At 35.3% G+C, this 15,699-nt stretch overlaps 1 protein-coding gene and 1 pseudogene across 3 annotated transcripts in view; one reads left to right on the forward strand and one right to left on the reverse strand.

The window, feature by feature from the left end:
- The window catches only part of BLTP3B (bridge-like lipid transfer protein family member 3B), a 120,419-nt gene that overhangs the window by 42,504 nt on the left and 62,216 nt on the right, over positions 1 to 15,699 (reverse strand). For both annotated transcript variants that reach the window (XM_079141338.1, XM_079141339.1), the window contains 3 exons: positions 14,805 to 14,843; positions 5,288 to 5,379; positions 162 to 351 (listed from right to left, as the gene is read on the reverse strand). In XM_079141338.1, coding sequence (XP_078997464.1) covers positions 162 to 351; positions 5,288 to 5,379; positions 14,805 to 14,843 — 321 coding nt within the window. The remainder of the gene's footprint in view (positions 1 to 161; positions 352 to 5,287; positions 5,380 to 14,804; positions 14,844 to 15,699) is intronic.
- Positions 5,387 to 14,797, forward strand: LOC306661978 (suppressor of cytokine signaling 6-like; annotated as a pseudogene). Its single transcript has one exon. The product of its transcript is annotated as a suppressor of cytokine signaling 6-like (transcript).

The following is a 15,699-nucleotide window of genomic DNA, read 5'->3' on the forward strand; positions in this document are numbered from 1 at the left end:
ATAAGGATTAAGAGTAATAGAAAAAGTAGAAATATTTAAAAAGTCGAAAAGAGAAAATCCTGATAGTAGACAAATATGGCAAACATGGGCAAACATAAAATATAATTATTTTAAATTTATCATTGAAACATTTTTATAAAAAAGAAAGAAAAAAAGTTTACCTCTCCTCTCTGTGGATCTTGAATACGAGTAAATCTCAAATCTCCATGCTCCCAATTTGCATTTACACTATAGATCCTTAGCTGAGAAAGTTCAAATGATGCATTGAAGGCTTTTGCTCCAATTCGGATGACAATAGAATTTACAGAAACAGTAATTCCCTCAACAACTTTTTCAGCAAAACCATACTCACTAGAAAAACAAAGCAAAACAAAATATAATGCACTAAAGCCACACACAAAGTATTCTCACACAAGTACATATATAAAATGACAACGCTATGCCATCATTCATTTTTGTTTAAAAAGAACAAATTTGATTTGTTTTGTTAAACAATAATCTACCCTGCCTACAGTTCAGATTAGCTATAAAAATGTTCTCAAAATGTCAAAGATTTAAAAAATTGGAAGGTAGTCTGAATTAATTTACTAATAATATTCATACCTATTTAATCTCAAAAAGCCTTGTTCAATTAGCATCTATAAATAAGAGCTAAATTCTTAACATGAAGGCTATTGAGATTAAAGGGATGCGGTCAGAAAAAAATTGTATATTCTAGTTCAATTCAACAAATATTTACTTTCCCGTGTAACTGATCCTGGAACACAAAGAAAACCAAAATCCAACAGTAGCATTACAGGGCTCACAAGTTACTTGAGAGAAAAAAATATACACCCTAGTAACTGTAACAAAGTTAATAGTTCTATAAGTTTCTTATTATAATCTGCAATCAAGAGTTTTTAAAAAGGAATCAACAAAATACTTCGTAGAAGAGAGATCACTTACATAACTATGGAGAAGAACCATTTTTCCATAGGAAGAAATGCAAGAGAAGGGAAATCTTAGAAAAGGGGAAAGCAGATGAGCAAAGGCACAGAGAGGTAAGAAAGTAAAGAAAGATCACATTTCAAGGATGTAAGTAGTACACTATAACTGGAACCCAGAATATGAATGTATTTTGGCAGAAGAGGTGGTAGAAATTTGCGCAACTGGCAGATTATTTCATGTATCATCAATATGCCCATCATTTTAATTTATATCTCTATCCAGATCTCTTATTGTCACTTCAGACTGTATAATTCAAATTGTCCACCCAATCTCTCCACCTGGCTGTCTCTCACACATACAAACACAACATATCTAAAAGAGAACCCATCATTCACAACCCTCCCCATACCTGCTGGCCATTCTTCTTGACTTGCTATCTTAATGAGTGAGTATATTACTTAAATTTTCCAAGCTTCAGGGAGCTTTTTTTTTTTTTCTTTCTCTTTTTATTTTTAAGACAGGAAGGAGTTCGCTATGTTGCCCAGCCTATTCTTAAACAGATGACAGGTGATTCACCTGTCTCACAAGTAGCTATGACCAGAGGCACGTATCACTGTACCCACTTAGATAACTCATCTTTTAAATAATTTATAGATTATATGTAGAATGAGTGAAAATCTAACCACATAGACTCATTTCTTAACTCATTAATGCTTTATAAAATGTAACTATCACTTATAGAATTACTGATAGTACTAAATTATTAATAAATGTTGACAGTCTCTGAGCCTCAATTTCTTCATTTGTAAAATAAAAATACCTGCCTTAAAAGGTTGCTCTTACCTTAGGTGAAATTATATATATATATATATATATGGTAATTTACACACTCCTTGGCTTGCCTCAAGTAATTTTGTTATAAAACAAGGTGGTCAGCTATTGAGTTTAAAAAACTGAGAAATAGACAATGCTCATCAGCATCTAAGAACTGCTTTTATCCTAAGGACAAATACTGGTTACTTAAGATAGAAATAATCTTAAGAGTTAGAAAGATATTTATGTAATAATTATGTGGGAATGCCCTTTTGGAATAATCCAACCTTATCTCTTCTAATTCATTCATTTATTCTTTTTTTTTTTTTTTAATGCTGGTGTTGAGCCCAGGGCCTTAACACATGTGTTCTGCAAAGGAGATATAACCACAGCCTGAATTGTAACATTTTTAAATGTACCTGGAATTAGAGCAGGTGGGGATAGTGGTATAGCTCAGTGGAAGAGAACATGCCTAGCATGCATGAGCACCTGGAATCAATCCCCACCACAAAAAATAAATAAGTTACAATCCATATTGTAGAATCCACTGTCAAAAGGAGGAAGACTGAATCAATGACTGAAGTTTTTACTTTTTTGGTAGATACAAGGGATTGAACCCAAGAGCACTTAACATGAGCCAAATCCCAACCCGTTTTTATTTTGAGACAGGGTCTCACTAAGTTGTTGAGGGCCTCGCTAAGTTGCTGAAGCTGGTCTTGAACCTTCAATCCTCCTGCCTGAGCCTCCCAAATCTCTGGGATTACGTAGTGTACCACTGCACCTAAAGTCTACATTTTTTAGGTTATGTCATTCAATATAAACTTGAAAGATGGAATTCTAGTTTGCAAATAGGTCTCTTCAGAGTTTGAATATTTCTCAACTTAAAAAAAAGTTTACAAGACTTTGTATTAATCTTTGTAGAAATTAATCTGTGTAAACATTATCAGCCTACATAGGGAAGGGTCAGTCTAATAATTACTATTTATTTTAATCTCTTAGCTAGAAACACAAAGATCAGTGTTTTCCTACATTGCATGCCTACAGGGATTGTTGAAAATACATATTCAATATTTATATATTTTTGGTGGTACACAAAACTGGAATGGAACACAAATGAGATGAGATGGAACACAAGGGTATCCCACCACTGTGGTAATATCCTTGGCCCTTTTTGTTTTTTATTTTGAAACGGTGTATCACTAAGTTGCTCAGAATAGCCTCAAACTTGCAATACTTCTGCCTCAACCTCTTGGGTAGCTGGGAATATGGGCATGTGCCACTGCACTGGCATTAAAAAAAAAAATCATATTTCTGATACTCATTCTGGACCTAATGGATCACAATTTCAAGAGAAGGAGCTTTAAAGAATCTGTAGATTTAATATGCACCCAACTGGCTGTTACAATCAGGCAAGTCTGGAAAACACCAAAATAGATTAACCATACTGCCAAAGGTAAAAATATAAGGATAATTATCATATGTCTACAAAGCCAAAATAGTAATTTATTGATACCATAAATTAGGAAGAACTACACTAAGTGCACATGAACAAAATGGTTCACTTCTTCCACATTTAATTAAAATGTCTTTCCTTTAATATAAATTTTTAGTTTTCTTCTTTCAATAAAAGCATTTCTTTTTCTCCAATTCTTTCTGACAAGCCAATCTGAAGACCAATTACTCTATTAAACTTAAAATCATAATCTAAATTTAAAATCTCAAGTTGCTGAATGAAGCACAAATTATAAAGAAGTTAATGTGAATATTCTTTTCTCTGTCACCATTACTGTAGTCCAAACATAAAGTATACATTTGATAAATACTGTATGGCCTTCAGTCAACTCTTAGCAGCAAAAGAATCAACATTAGATTCCCATGTGGAAACATATTGATCAGACTGTAGATATTCTCAAAGCATGAACTAATATAAAGGTGGTTCAACCTTTGTGAAAGAGAAGGAGCGTAAGCACCACATTCATTTTCAAGAAGAAGCACCAAGAATACTATATGTTCAGGGCTGCCATGTTGCACAGCTTGAGGAAGTAGATTACATTAAGATACATGTGGACATTTCATGTGAATCCAAAAACAAAGCAGAAATCCTGCCGGGAAATGATGTATAGCACAAGTTTCAAATTAATTTTAATTTTTTTCTTTTGCAGTGCTGAGGATCAAATCCAGGGCCTCGTACATGCCAGACAAGCACTGCACTGGGCATGAGTTACATGCCCAGCCCAATTCAAAAGTGTTCAATGTAAAAAACAAACAGGTATTTTTGAAGAACAATTTTAATTTTTCAAGATGGTTTTACAAAATGGTTCTCATGCTTTCACCTCATAAGCACCAAACTTTAAACTTTTGAAATCCAACATGTGGAAAGTGTGAACATTTTATATTTAATGAATTTCAGAGTAACCCAAAGGTCTGTAATTTATTAAGATAGCACTAAGCTTTCAAAGTTTCATTGATAATAAATGATAATGCAGAGAAATTATAGTACCCCATGATCTGAAGGAGATTCATTCCAGACTCACAGTGGATGCCTGAAACCTTGAATAGTACTGAACCTATATACTATGTCTTTCCAATAAATTCAAACTTATGTTAAATTTTTATTTCTAACTTAAGCATAGAAGGAGATTAACAATAATATCTAATAACAGAACAATTAATGTCATCTCGCTCTCAAAACATCTTACTGTATTGTACTTACCTCTTGTGATAAAGTGAGATGATGTAAAGCCTACATCACAAGGTAAGATGAGGTGAATGACTTAGGTATTGAGACTTAATCATTTAACCTCATCTTTTTTTTAGGGGTGGGTACTGGGGATTGAACCTAGTGGTGCAAACTACATCTCCAGTCCTTTTTTTTTTTTTTTTTTTTTTTTAATTTTGAGACAGGGACTCACTCAGTTGCTTAGGGCCTTGCCAAGTTGCTGAGGCTGCCCTCAAACTTGTAATCCTCCTGCTTCAGCCTTCTGAGTCACTGAGATTATAGGTGTACACCACTGTGCCCAGCATGACTTAACCTATACTGCTACATAAGTTATTTGAACACAGCACTGTGATACACTGACCATGGATCTAATAACTCAAGGAAGCTACCAAGTAACAAATGGATGGGCAGCCTATACAGCACAGATACACCAGACAAAAGGATAATTCACATTTCCATCGGAGGCAACGAGATTTCATGCTACTTGTAATGATGTGGAATTTAAAACAATATGAATTGTTTGTCTCTGGAATTTTCTAGCTAATATTTTCAGGCTGTAATATACCATGCTGATGCTCTGCCCTTGGATAATCATTACTACTTAAAAATAAGAAAATCAAGATGAGTTCAAGTAGCTAAAAATCCCCTGCTATTTTGCAAAGTATATAACTAAATCTGTAAGATATTTGATGGGAGAAGTGACTACAGTAGAGACTTTTTGAAATTAAGAGATTTTATTTTCTTTATGTTCTGATACTGCAGATAACAGAACCAACTACAGAAAAGAACTCCCTTTGGCAGTCACACATATTAATGGGAATAGCTCACCTTTGTCCTGAAGCAGTTGCTATCGGTGATGGGCCATTAGGGGCTCTTGGTTCTTCACATGTACTCATTTCCATTATTACTTTATCTAGAGACTAGTAAGAATGTTAAAAATGTAAACAAAACAGTAAATACTGTACTTTATTTGTATTATGAAAGTATTATTTGACTATTTTCTTTTTCATTTCTTTGAGAGCATATTGAACAGTAAATGAGGAAAGTCTTAAGTGTCTCTAAAATTCTAAAAAAACAAATACCAGAAAGGAAAACAAAAGTACTCAGTTCTATCTCAAGGCATTTATCTGGTGGAAGAGTTGTGAATATTCTATGAGTGTGGGAGAAAATCAGAAGTAGCCACTAAATGATGAGGTCATCAGAATTTATGGACATACCATCTCTAAACCCAGACATATTATTGATAAATTATACAGTAATGATTAGAATTAATCACTCATAAAAGCTTATAACAATCTGAGATCTGAGATAAGACATAAAACTAATCAAAGTGTGAATTAAGTCAGAAATATGAAAAAATAAATTCCCACATATGGAAAAGGTTCTTTCCCAGGGTTTTTTCCTTCTCCCCTATTGAATAAAGAGTTAACGTCTTTAGTAGTCATCACTAACCACTTTGCTCACTCTTCATTCTCTATTTTACATGCCACATTTATTATTATCTGAACTTATCTTGTTTTGTGTACTCATTCAGTTGGTCACCTCTATTAAAATATAAGTTCCCTCAGGGCACAAAGCAGATGCTCAATAAATATTTATGACAGCCAAAGCAATCCTTAGCAAAAAAAAGTAAAACAGGAGGCATCACAATATCAGACCTTAAATTATACTACAGAGCTATAGTAACAAAAACAGCATGGTATTGTCACCAAAACAGACATGAAGACCAATGGAACATAATAGAAAACAGACTCAAACCCATATAAATACAGTTATCTCATAGAAACAAAGACACCATAAACATACAATGGGGAAAAGATAGCCTCTTCAACAAATGGTCCTGGGAAAACTGGAAATCCATATGTAGCCAAATGAAATCAACACCCCCCCCCCACACACACACACACACGAAACAACTCAAAGCGAAGGGCCAGGCCTGGGCCAGGGTGCAACAGCCCAGGAGTCCTGCTGGAGGAGGAGGACCAGGTGGAGGGGGGTGATGGGGTGCAGAGCTGCCTGGGATGGGGACAAGCGCAGCTGTCCTGCAGGGGAGGACTAGGAGCAGGCCTGAGCAGCTGCAGAAAATGGTTCCAGGGGTCAAGTGAAACTGGAAAAAAACGTATAGATACAGCATTGCTGCCTCTCCAGATGTTCTGGTGTGATATTCCAGAAAGAAATTGATCCCTTGGATTAGGTAACTGGTCATAATGAAGAAAATTAGTCTTAAAACCTTTCGGAAGTCTTTTAACTTCAATAAAAGTAAAGAAGACACTGATTTCATGGTAGTACAACAGCCATCACTAGCCAGTGACTTTGGGAAAAATGACTGCTTGTTTCGAAGCTGCTATGGTAAAGAAATGGCCAGCTACAATTACTAATAGCAAAGATGAGAAAGGTGGGAAAAGCAGATCAAAGAGCAAAAGCCTGACGGGGATCTTGAAAAGGTGACTCTGTGAAGCTGAGGCCCAAGGGAAAGGGCAGCGCGCCCTCTGGGGGTTTGGCCAAGGAGGACACCTCCTCCTCCTCAGCTCCAGTGATCTTCAAGGACGTCAGGGCACTGAGGCCCATCAGGTCCATTTCCCTCCATAGTCACCACTGCAGCCCCACGCCCTGGCCTCTCCAACCCACAAACTGAGGAGAGCTGTATCAAAATGGAAGTGAGGGTCAAAGCTTTGGTCCACTCTTCCAGTCTAAGTCCTGTGCTGATTCAAAAGGATTCAAAAGGATTTCCATGACCTTCAGACTGAAACTGTGTGCCAGGAGCAGAATGGTCCCCTCAAGCATTCAGATTCTCCCCACGGAGACTTGCATCTCCACCTGGACCAACATGTGCCTAGTTCTTAGACTTGTGTCTCAGGACTACATTCAGTACACAGTGCTTTTAGACAAGGGGATGTGTCCTCTGGAAAGACAGCTTGCAGCTATTGTCTGGACACTTCTTCGCCCATGGAGGGCTCTGCAGTTCCTCCTCAAGTGGGAGGGAGCTCTTTTGTGGAAGATGAGAATCAGGCAGACCAGGACCTAGTTGTTGCCCCACAGTCAGTGAACAGCTTGTTGACTGACACCACAGAAGTCATATTGCAGAGCCCCAGAGAAGTCTTGATGAGGTCCCTCCACTCTTGCCATTGCTACTCCAATGCAGATTAATCAGATCCAAAGGAACTTCAGTGGGCTCACTGGCACAGATGCCCAAGTGTCTGAAAGTATGCACTGTCATTTGAATTTTGATCCTAACTCTGCCCCTGGGGTGGCAAGGGTTTGTGACTCTGTGCAAAGTAGTGGTCCCATGGTTGTGACAAACCTTACTGAGGAGCAAAACAAGGATGGTACTGAAGACCAATCACATATTGGGAAGCAGAGGGGAAACTAGCAAATGTGCCCAATGGCTCTCTCTTTTCTTGTTTGGGATAGTTCTGACCACCATTATCTTGTAAGCTTGAGCTTTAATTCCCATGGTAAAACACTTCACACTAGAATCGAGCACTCAAATTGTAGGTTTAGTTTTTATGAACAACCAGATGTGAAAGGACATTATGTCCATAGCTGATCTAATTAAGCATTCAGTCAGAGACTCTGAAAATGGAGCTTTTTGTTATTCAAGATCTCGGCCTGGATCTGCAACATACCCTGTCAGACTGACCAATCCGGTGTCGAGGTTCATGAAGGTGCATTCTCTGCAGTACCTGTGTCATTTCAACATACGTCATAGACCGGAAAAGACCTAATTCAGAAACTGCCTTTGCCAAACAAAATGAAGGATTATTTATAGGAGAAGCACTACTGAAAGACTGAGAACCCTGCATCTCGCACTTTGGGAATAAGAAAAAAGGAGACCGAAATACAGTTTACAACTTTCACTGCCATTGGAATCTTTTGCTGCCATAACTATTTTAGTTCTATGTGTAAGAGTCATCGGTTTGTTTAGGGGTGGGGAAGTGTCTGCAAGGTGTCTTGGGTTTATTTTGGTTCTTTGAAAAGGGATGTCTTGAAGTTCTAGAAGTGTGAATTATCTTTCATTAGTGTGCAGAATAATCAATGTGAATTATCAGATTCTCCTTTATGCCCCCCAAATCCTTTGCTGCTATTCACTGTGATTTTTTTATGCATTAAAAGCACATTTCACGTGTCTTCAACCCTAAGTTGGATGAAACTTACAGACTGAAAATTGCTTTGACCTTTTAAATAACCAATTTTCAAAAGTTAGTATTGAATGAACATGTGGTAAAACTATTTACACATGTACTGAAAATAACTTTTTAATCTCATATTTAAAAGGATTTTTTAGAATTACGAATTGACATCATTTTAGTTACTGGGATGGAAATCTGCCACGTATCTTTACAACACTCTTCTAAATTATTTTTAAAGTTGTGCTAATATTTTTGGTTGTGAAAAGTTGCTTTTCTGTTGCCTTCATTTTCATCTTGTGATTTGTCCATTTTAATAAATGGTCTTACATTTAAAAATTATAAAAAAATATATACCATAAATTTAGCAGTTGTGTTTTTTTCTGTCATTAAACCCAGGTACAAAATGTCATAGCATAAAGACCTACAGACTGGAACGATGACTACGGAAATGGGATCAGTTCCTCTGAGAGCGTTGTTTTCGTTTTGCCTGCACTGTTCCTTTGGTTAAACGTTTTATCTGTGATTTCTTTAGTCAACATTTTCTTAGGTGAACTTGATTGGAACTAATTTTCATAAATGGACTGGATTCTCTTACAATGTTAAATTTTATATAAAAGTTTGAAGTTGATTTGAATAGAAAAAAGATTGTTTTAAAATCTGATTTATATTTTTCTTTTATGTAGTCATAATACAATGTGCTAGATTTGACTACTTCTTTCCCCTGCCCCCCAGAAAATCAGCCCTTAGTGACTTGAGTTAAAAATGTTTGGAAACTGTGGATTATCACATGAGAAAAAGATGAAAACAGTATCACAGATACACAGAAGCCTACTTCCTGCAGTTTCAGAACAGGGTTTTCATTTGTTTTGTTATTTTCACTGAACCAAGTCTTGAGTAATTTGGCCTCACGATTTTTTCTCTCTGAGTCAGTCAATGGGAAAGGATATTATGCCTGAGAATTTCTAGTTATTTTGGAATGTGGAACATTTTTTCACTTTGTGATTGTACAATGTATTTTCAGATTGTTCCATTCAGAAAACATTTCCAGCTATCCTTAAAGCAAAATGTTGAACATTTCTTCTTGTTCACTTGAAGTTTTCCTATGTCTTCCCTTCTTTAAAACACAAGGATAAAGGTCTTTGGTCCAAACTTGCTGGCTTTGTCATCGAACATCTCTGTATCCTCACTTTTTCCTTAGTTTTTTTTTTTTTTTTTTTTTTTGGGGGGGGGTTACTAGGATTCATCCCCAGCCTGTTCTTAGAGATAGAATGGAGCTATTACCAAGAAAAGGCACAATGCCATATCACAGTGTTATTGTATTTTGACTTAACAGGGGAAAGGTACTTCATTTTGGTGAGATGTTGATTGTACCTTGTTACAAAGACTCATTTTCTGATGTTTTCACCGAATAAGATAGAATATGGCATATATTCATATACTATAATAATAAAATTTAAGTGTTTACTATAAGCTATTTGGATTAAGAACTATTACAGAGCTGTAAGCTTGTGATCAAATTGATGCAAGACATTTAACTATTTTTTTTTTTTTTTGCAAAACTATTTATTTTTAAACAACTTAAAACATATCTAGGGTGAGATGGAAGTCCTTGTGCATCCACATTAGATGGGAGGTGTTGTCACAGTTGCTTGTGCTACTGGCAAGTGTTGGCATGGCTTCTCTGTGTGTCCTTGATGGAGCCAGTGGTGCAGACGCCTTGAGACCACACCTACCCATCTCTATGGATGTAGTTTGCCCCCGCATTTCCTCATAACACCATGTGCTTAAAATATGCCCATGTAGTGTCAAGATTATTCTGATCTTCATCTAAATGTTTTTAAAATTGCTTTTTTTGTTTTTTGGAGGGCAAGTCTTGATACTGTTCTAATTTGGAAAGCCAATTTTTGATGTACTTTTGTGTACCTTAAAGTAATATGCCCTATTATAATTCAACTTGAAACCTAGGTTCTGATTATATATAGATAAAAATCAAAGTATTTGCCAAGAAAATTAAATTCGTAAGCAGAAAAGTGTATTGCAAAATTTTCTGCTTATGTGTAGAGAGACACCCCTTTGACATAGGTACCTCAATATAATGTGGAAGATTGGCTTTTCTGGTACCGAAACAGTCTGGTAAAAGTGAAAAGTGGGGAAAGAGATCTTTTTCCTATAGTTTGGTCTAGATCTGATTATTAAAGTTTATGGATTCTGTTGAAAGGAAACTTAGATGATAAGAACACAAAACCTAAGTGATTCTCAAATATGTACTTAAAAGAAATCTGAGCTCTTGGAAAACAGGAAAGTTGCTTCCATTTGTGACAATAAACAAATCAGAGGTTACTTTGTTTTAAATCAAATATTTCATCATAGAGCATGATGGAGGCTGGAAGCTATTTTGAGGCTTACTATGACACTCAGTGCATTTTTATAAATTAAAAAAAAGCTATGAAAAGTACTTGAAAAATGTCTCCTTTTTCTGTCTAAGGAAAACTATTTCCTTTCTGCTTGGTGCAATATGAAAATTTAGAGGGTCACACATTATATCACAGGAAAAGACCACAGAACTAAAAATAGTTTTAAGGAAAACAGCTACCCGGGGCAGCCCTCTTGCTGTTGAAAAAAATCATGTGCCAAAAAGCAAAATAAATGGCATATAGGAAATTAAACACAAAGTAATCATTATATTTTCTGAGCCAGTATTATTGAAACAGGATAAAACTTACTGAAATCTTAAATAAATTTATGCAATGTCTCTTCTAGTGCCACAGCTCTATCTTTTTAACAGTGCTTTCAGGAATGCCAATTTTAATTACTGTACATGTCACATAGTATATGGGAGATGTTGCTTTATGAATGATTCAAAATAATATATTTTGACTTAAATTTTAATTGCTTTTCCTTGACTATGAAGTATTAATTTGAAAGTGAAATAACACTATCAGCAATAGACAGTTTTATTGAATAATAAGGAACAATAGTCAGTTCCATAAATAAATTTCTAAAGGTATTGGTACACTAGTACACAAATTTGGTTTCTTTTTTCAATCCTGTAAAGAGGTATCTTATAAACAACCTTTTTATTGATCAATCATAACATGGCAAAATGTGTAGTCACTGTTCCTGAAAAGTAAACCAAATGCTACAGCAAGATGATAAAAAATTCTTACAGAATTTTGTAAGAGTATACATGTTGGGTTAAAGAAATTTCATAGTCGTTGGAATGCCATGAAATTAATACTTGCAATCCAGATTGCTGTAGTTCCCCCCTTTTATGTATGTTTCAAATTAGGTGTGTACCGTTTGTACTGAGAACACCAGAGAACAAACTATCCAAAGGCCAACAATTTTAATACATGTTTTGGTTTGTAAACAAATTATAGTAATTTCTTACACATTTTTGGAAAGTAATTGTATAAGAGTTTATGTACCTGCTCCTAGATACAGTGTGTAAATTAAAATTTTGTTCAAAAGAAACCTCAAAGAGGATCAAAGATGTAGGTATTAGACCAGAAACCCTGCACCTAGTAGAAGAAAATGCAGGCCCAAATGTACATCATGTCAGCTTAGGAACTGACTTCCTTAACAATACTCCTAAAGCACAAGAAGTAAAATGAAATCAACAAATGGGATGGAATCAAACTAAAAAGCTTCTTCACAGCAAGGAAAATAATCAAGAATGTAAAAAGAAAGCTATTAAATGGAAGAAAATCTTTGCCACCTGCACCTCAGATATCATATTGATCTCCAGGACAAATAAAAAACTCAAAAAACTTAACCAAAAAATGAATAATCCAGGGCTGGGGTTGTGGTTCAGTGGTAGAGCATTCACCTAGTACATGTGAGGTTTGATCCTCAGCACCACATAAAAATAAATAAATATATGGGCAAATAAATAAATAATAAATGGGCAAAGGAACTGAACAGGCACTTCACAGAGGAAGAAATACAGTCAACAAATACATGAAAAAATGTGCAACACCACTAGCAGTTAGAGAAATGCAAATTAAATCTACACTGAGATTTCATCTCACTTCAGTCAGAATGGCAATTATCAAGAATACAAACAACAATAAATGTTGGCGAGGAGGTGGGGAAAAAAGTACACTCATACATTGCTGATGGGACTGCAAATTGGTGCAACCAATCTGGAAAGCAGTATGGAGATTCCCTAGAAAACTTGGAATGAAATCACCATTTGACCCAGTAATCCCACTTCGCAGTATATACCCAAAGGACTTAAAATCAGCATATTACAATGATTTAGCCACATCAATGTTCACAGCAGCTCAATTCACAATAGCTAAGCTATGGAACCAACATAGTGCCCTTCAACAGATGAATGGATAAAGAAAATGTGGTACCTATGCACAATGGAATATTACTCGGCCATAAAGAAGAATGAAATGATGGCATTTGCCGGTAAATAGATGGAACTGGAGACTATCATGCCAAGTGAAATAAGCCAATCCCAAAAAACCAAAGTCTGAATGTTCTCTCTGACATGTGGATGCTGACTATCAAGGGGGTGGGGGTGAGTATAGGTTCACCAAATTGGACAGAGGGGAATGGGGGAAAGAGAGGGAGGATGGGAATGGGAAAGACATTAAAATGAATTGAACATCACTGTCCTATGTGCAAATATGATTACATGACCAATGTAATTCTACATCACGTACAACCAAAAGAATGAGAAGGTATACTTCATATACGTATAATATGTCAAAATACATTCAACTGTCATGTATAACTAATAAGAACAAATAAAAAAATAAATATTTATGGAACTGAGGGTATAAATAACTGGTAGCACAAGCTCAGGAGGCTCAAGGTTCTGGATTCAATCTCTAACACTGAAAAAATAAATTACAGAATGAATGAATAAATGATCAAATGATCAATTTTATTCAAAAAGCAAAGTATATTAAAGAAAGCAGTACTTAATTTACTAGATCAGTAAAACAAAATACACAGAAACATCTGGATCACATGCTCTTAAAATAAGAATTCCATAGTGTGGGAAGTCATCCTTATCTAGCAGAATCAGACAGTTCCCTGTCTAGTTTCCCTGAGAAAATGACTCCCCTAAGTCCACCCTATCCTGCTCAGCACAGTAGATCCTCCTGTTTTGGGTCCATTTACCTGTGTGCCTATAAATAAAAGACAGTTGGGCTACTCCATGTTCTTAGAGGCCAGAGTTGGTAATGGCCAGACCCGTCATGCCCCTTCTCATTATTGGCTCTTGTGTATTTATTGATTTATTTATAGCCGACCTCATCCTCCAGCAGTTAACCCTTTTCTCATGCATGCAGGACATGGCAGAGAGACTCCCTACACCATAGTATGTCAATAAAGAGTTTAAATGATGCTATAAAATGTAACAACTTATATGGAACCAGCCCAAATAACCACTGACAAATGAATAGATAAAGAAAACATGATTATATTCAAAATGAAGTTTTATTCAGCCATAAAGAAGAATAAAATTGTGGCACTGACTGGTAAATGGATGGACCTGAAGAACATCATGAAAGTCAAGGATCAAATATTTTCTCTCATATGCATTAGACCAAAATAAGTTTAAGAAAAAAGAAAGAAAGAAAGAAAAGTGGGGGTATTGGAAAATTACATGAAAATAGGAGATCAGTGGACTGGAGGAAAGGGATTGAGGGGAAGGAAATTAGGACGGGAAAGGGGAGGAAGAATAGAATGAAAGTGACCAAACTATCCTATGTAACTCAGAGGTGCTCTCTGTTCACAGAAAACTCTCAATACATACATATGTGAATATACACAGTGGATTTCACCTTTATGTGTTATTTAAAAACTATAAAAAAACAGAAGAAAGACCAGTAAAGTAGGGAAAAGAGAACAGGGGAGGGAGGAAAGAAGGGAAATGGTAGGTACTAGGAACTGAATTAGAACAAAAAATATTCCATGCTTGTATAATTAAGTGAAAATGAACTCCAATATTATGTATTTAAATTTTTTTAAATGTATCAACTTAGAATATAATATTCCAAACCTGAAAAAGTATATGCTCTCCTTTTGAAGTTCAAACTTCTCATACAAAAGTTCAAAAAACTAAGTCAAATCAATACAAAAGGAAAGCTAGTGGGTGGAAAAATCCCAGAAATTGTTTCCATGAAACCAAAACATTTACAGAATAGATAACTGACATATAGAAATGTTTATTTATAGGCATTATCAAAACTCACCAAAGAGATAGGATGTGTTTTCAGTTTTGTCCATGGGATCTACAAATAAATTTTTTTTTCATTAAAATGAAGTACTAAAAATAAATATATAAAATGGTAATTAATTACAAATGCTACCTTTATATAGTGATAAACACCAAATTCTATGGGATGACTTTTTTCTTAAAATGCAAAATAATAAACGAGGCAGCTCATTCATACCTTTCAAATCAGATGTATCTATCTTATAAAAAAAATTACTAGCTGTTTTTTTCTTAATTGACTAAATAAAAATTTCAAGTTCTTTTAATTATGTTTTTCCCAGTCCTTAAAAACATATTTTAATTTAATGATTTAAATTAAGAATTCCAAGCAAAGCATAATCACTGCTGTTTATTTAACAGAATTCTGACCAATATTTTTGTAAATATTCAAACAAATACAAAAGTTAAGGCCATTAATGTAAAATGCAGGCAATATAAAAACTTAAGGCTCAACTATATCCTGCACTAAAAATGTCAAGTCTGTGTAGGTATTTGGGTCTATGGAGGATAGAACCAAAATAAAGATTACCATAAAAGTATATAGGAAGCCAGGTATGGTAGTGCACACCTATAATTCCAGCAGCTCAGAAAACTGAGGCAGGAGGATTTTGAGTTCAAAGCCAGCCTCAGCAATTTAATAAGGCACTAAGCAACTCAGTGAGACCCTGTCTCTAAATAAAATGTAAAACAGGGCTGGGGATGTGGCTCAGTGGTCCAGTGCCCCTGAGAGTTCAATCCCCGGTAACCCCCCACCCGCAAAAAAAAAAAAAAAATACAGGAAAATTTTTCAATCTTTTCTTAGAAATCCAAATTTTAATTTTGTGAAAAAAATTAACATGCAGTGTATTTCAAGTAAGTAGACTCTCAAAATA

The sequence above is a fragment of the Sciurus vulgaris genome, assembly GCF_902686455.1.
Source record: "Sciurus vulgaris genome assembly, chromosome: 5".
Classification (NCBI taxonomy): domain Eukaryota; kingdom Metazoa; phylum Chordata; class Mammalia; order Rodentia; family Sciuridae; genus Sciurus; species Sciurus vulgaris.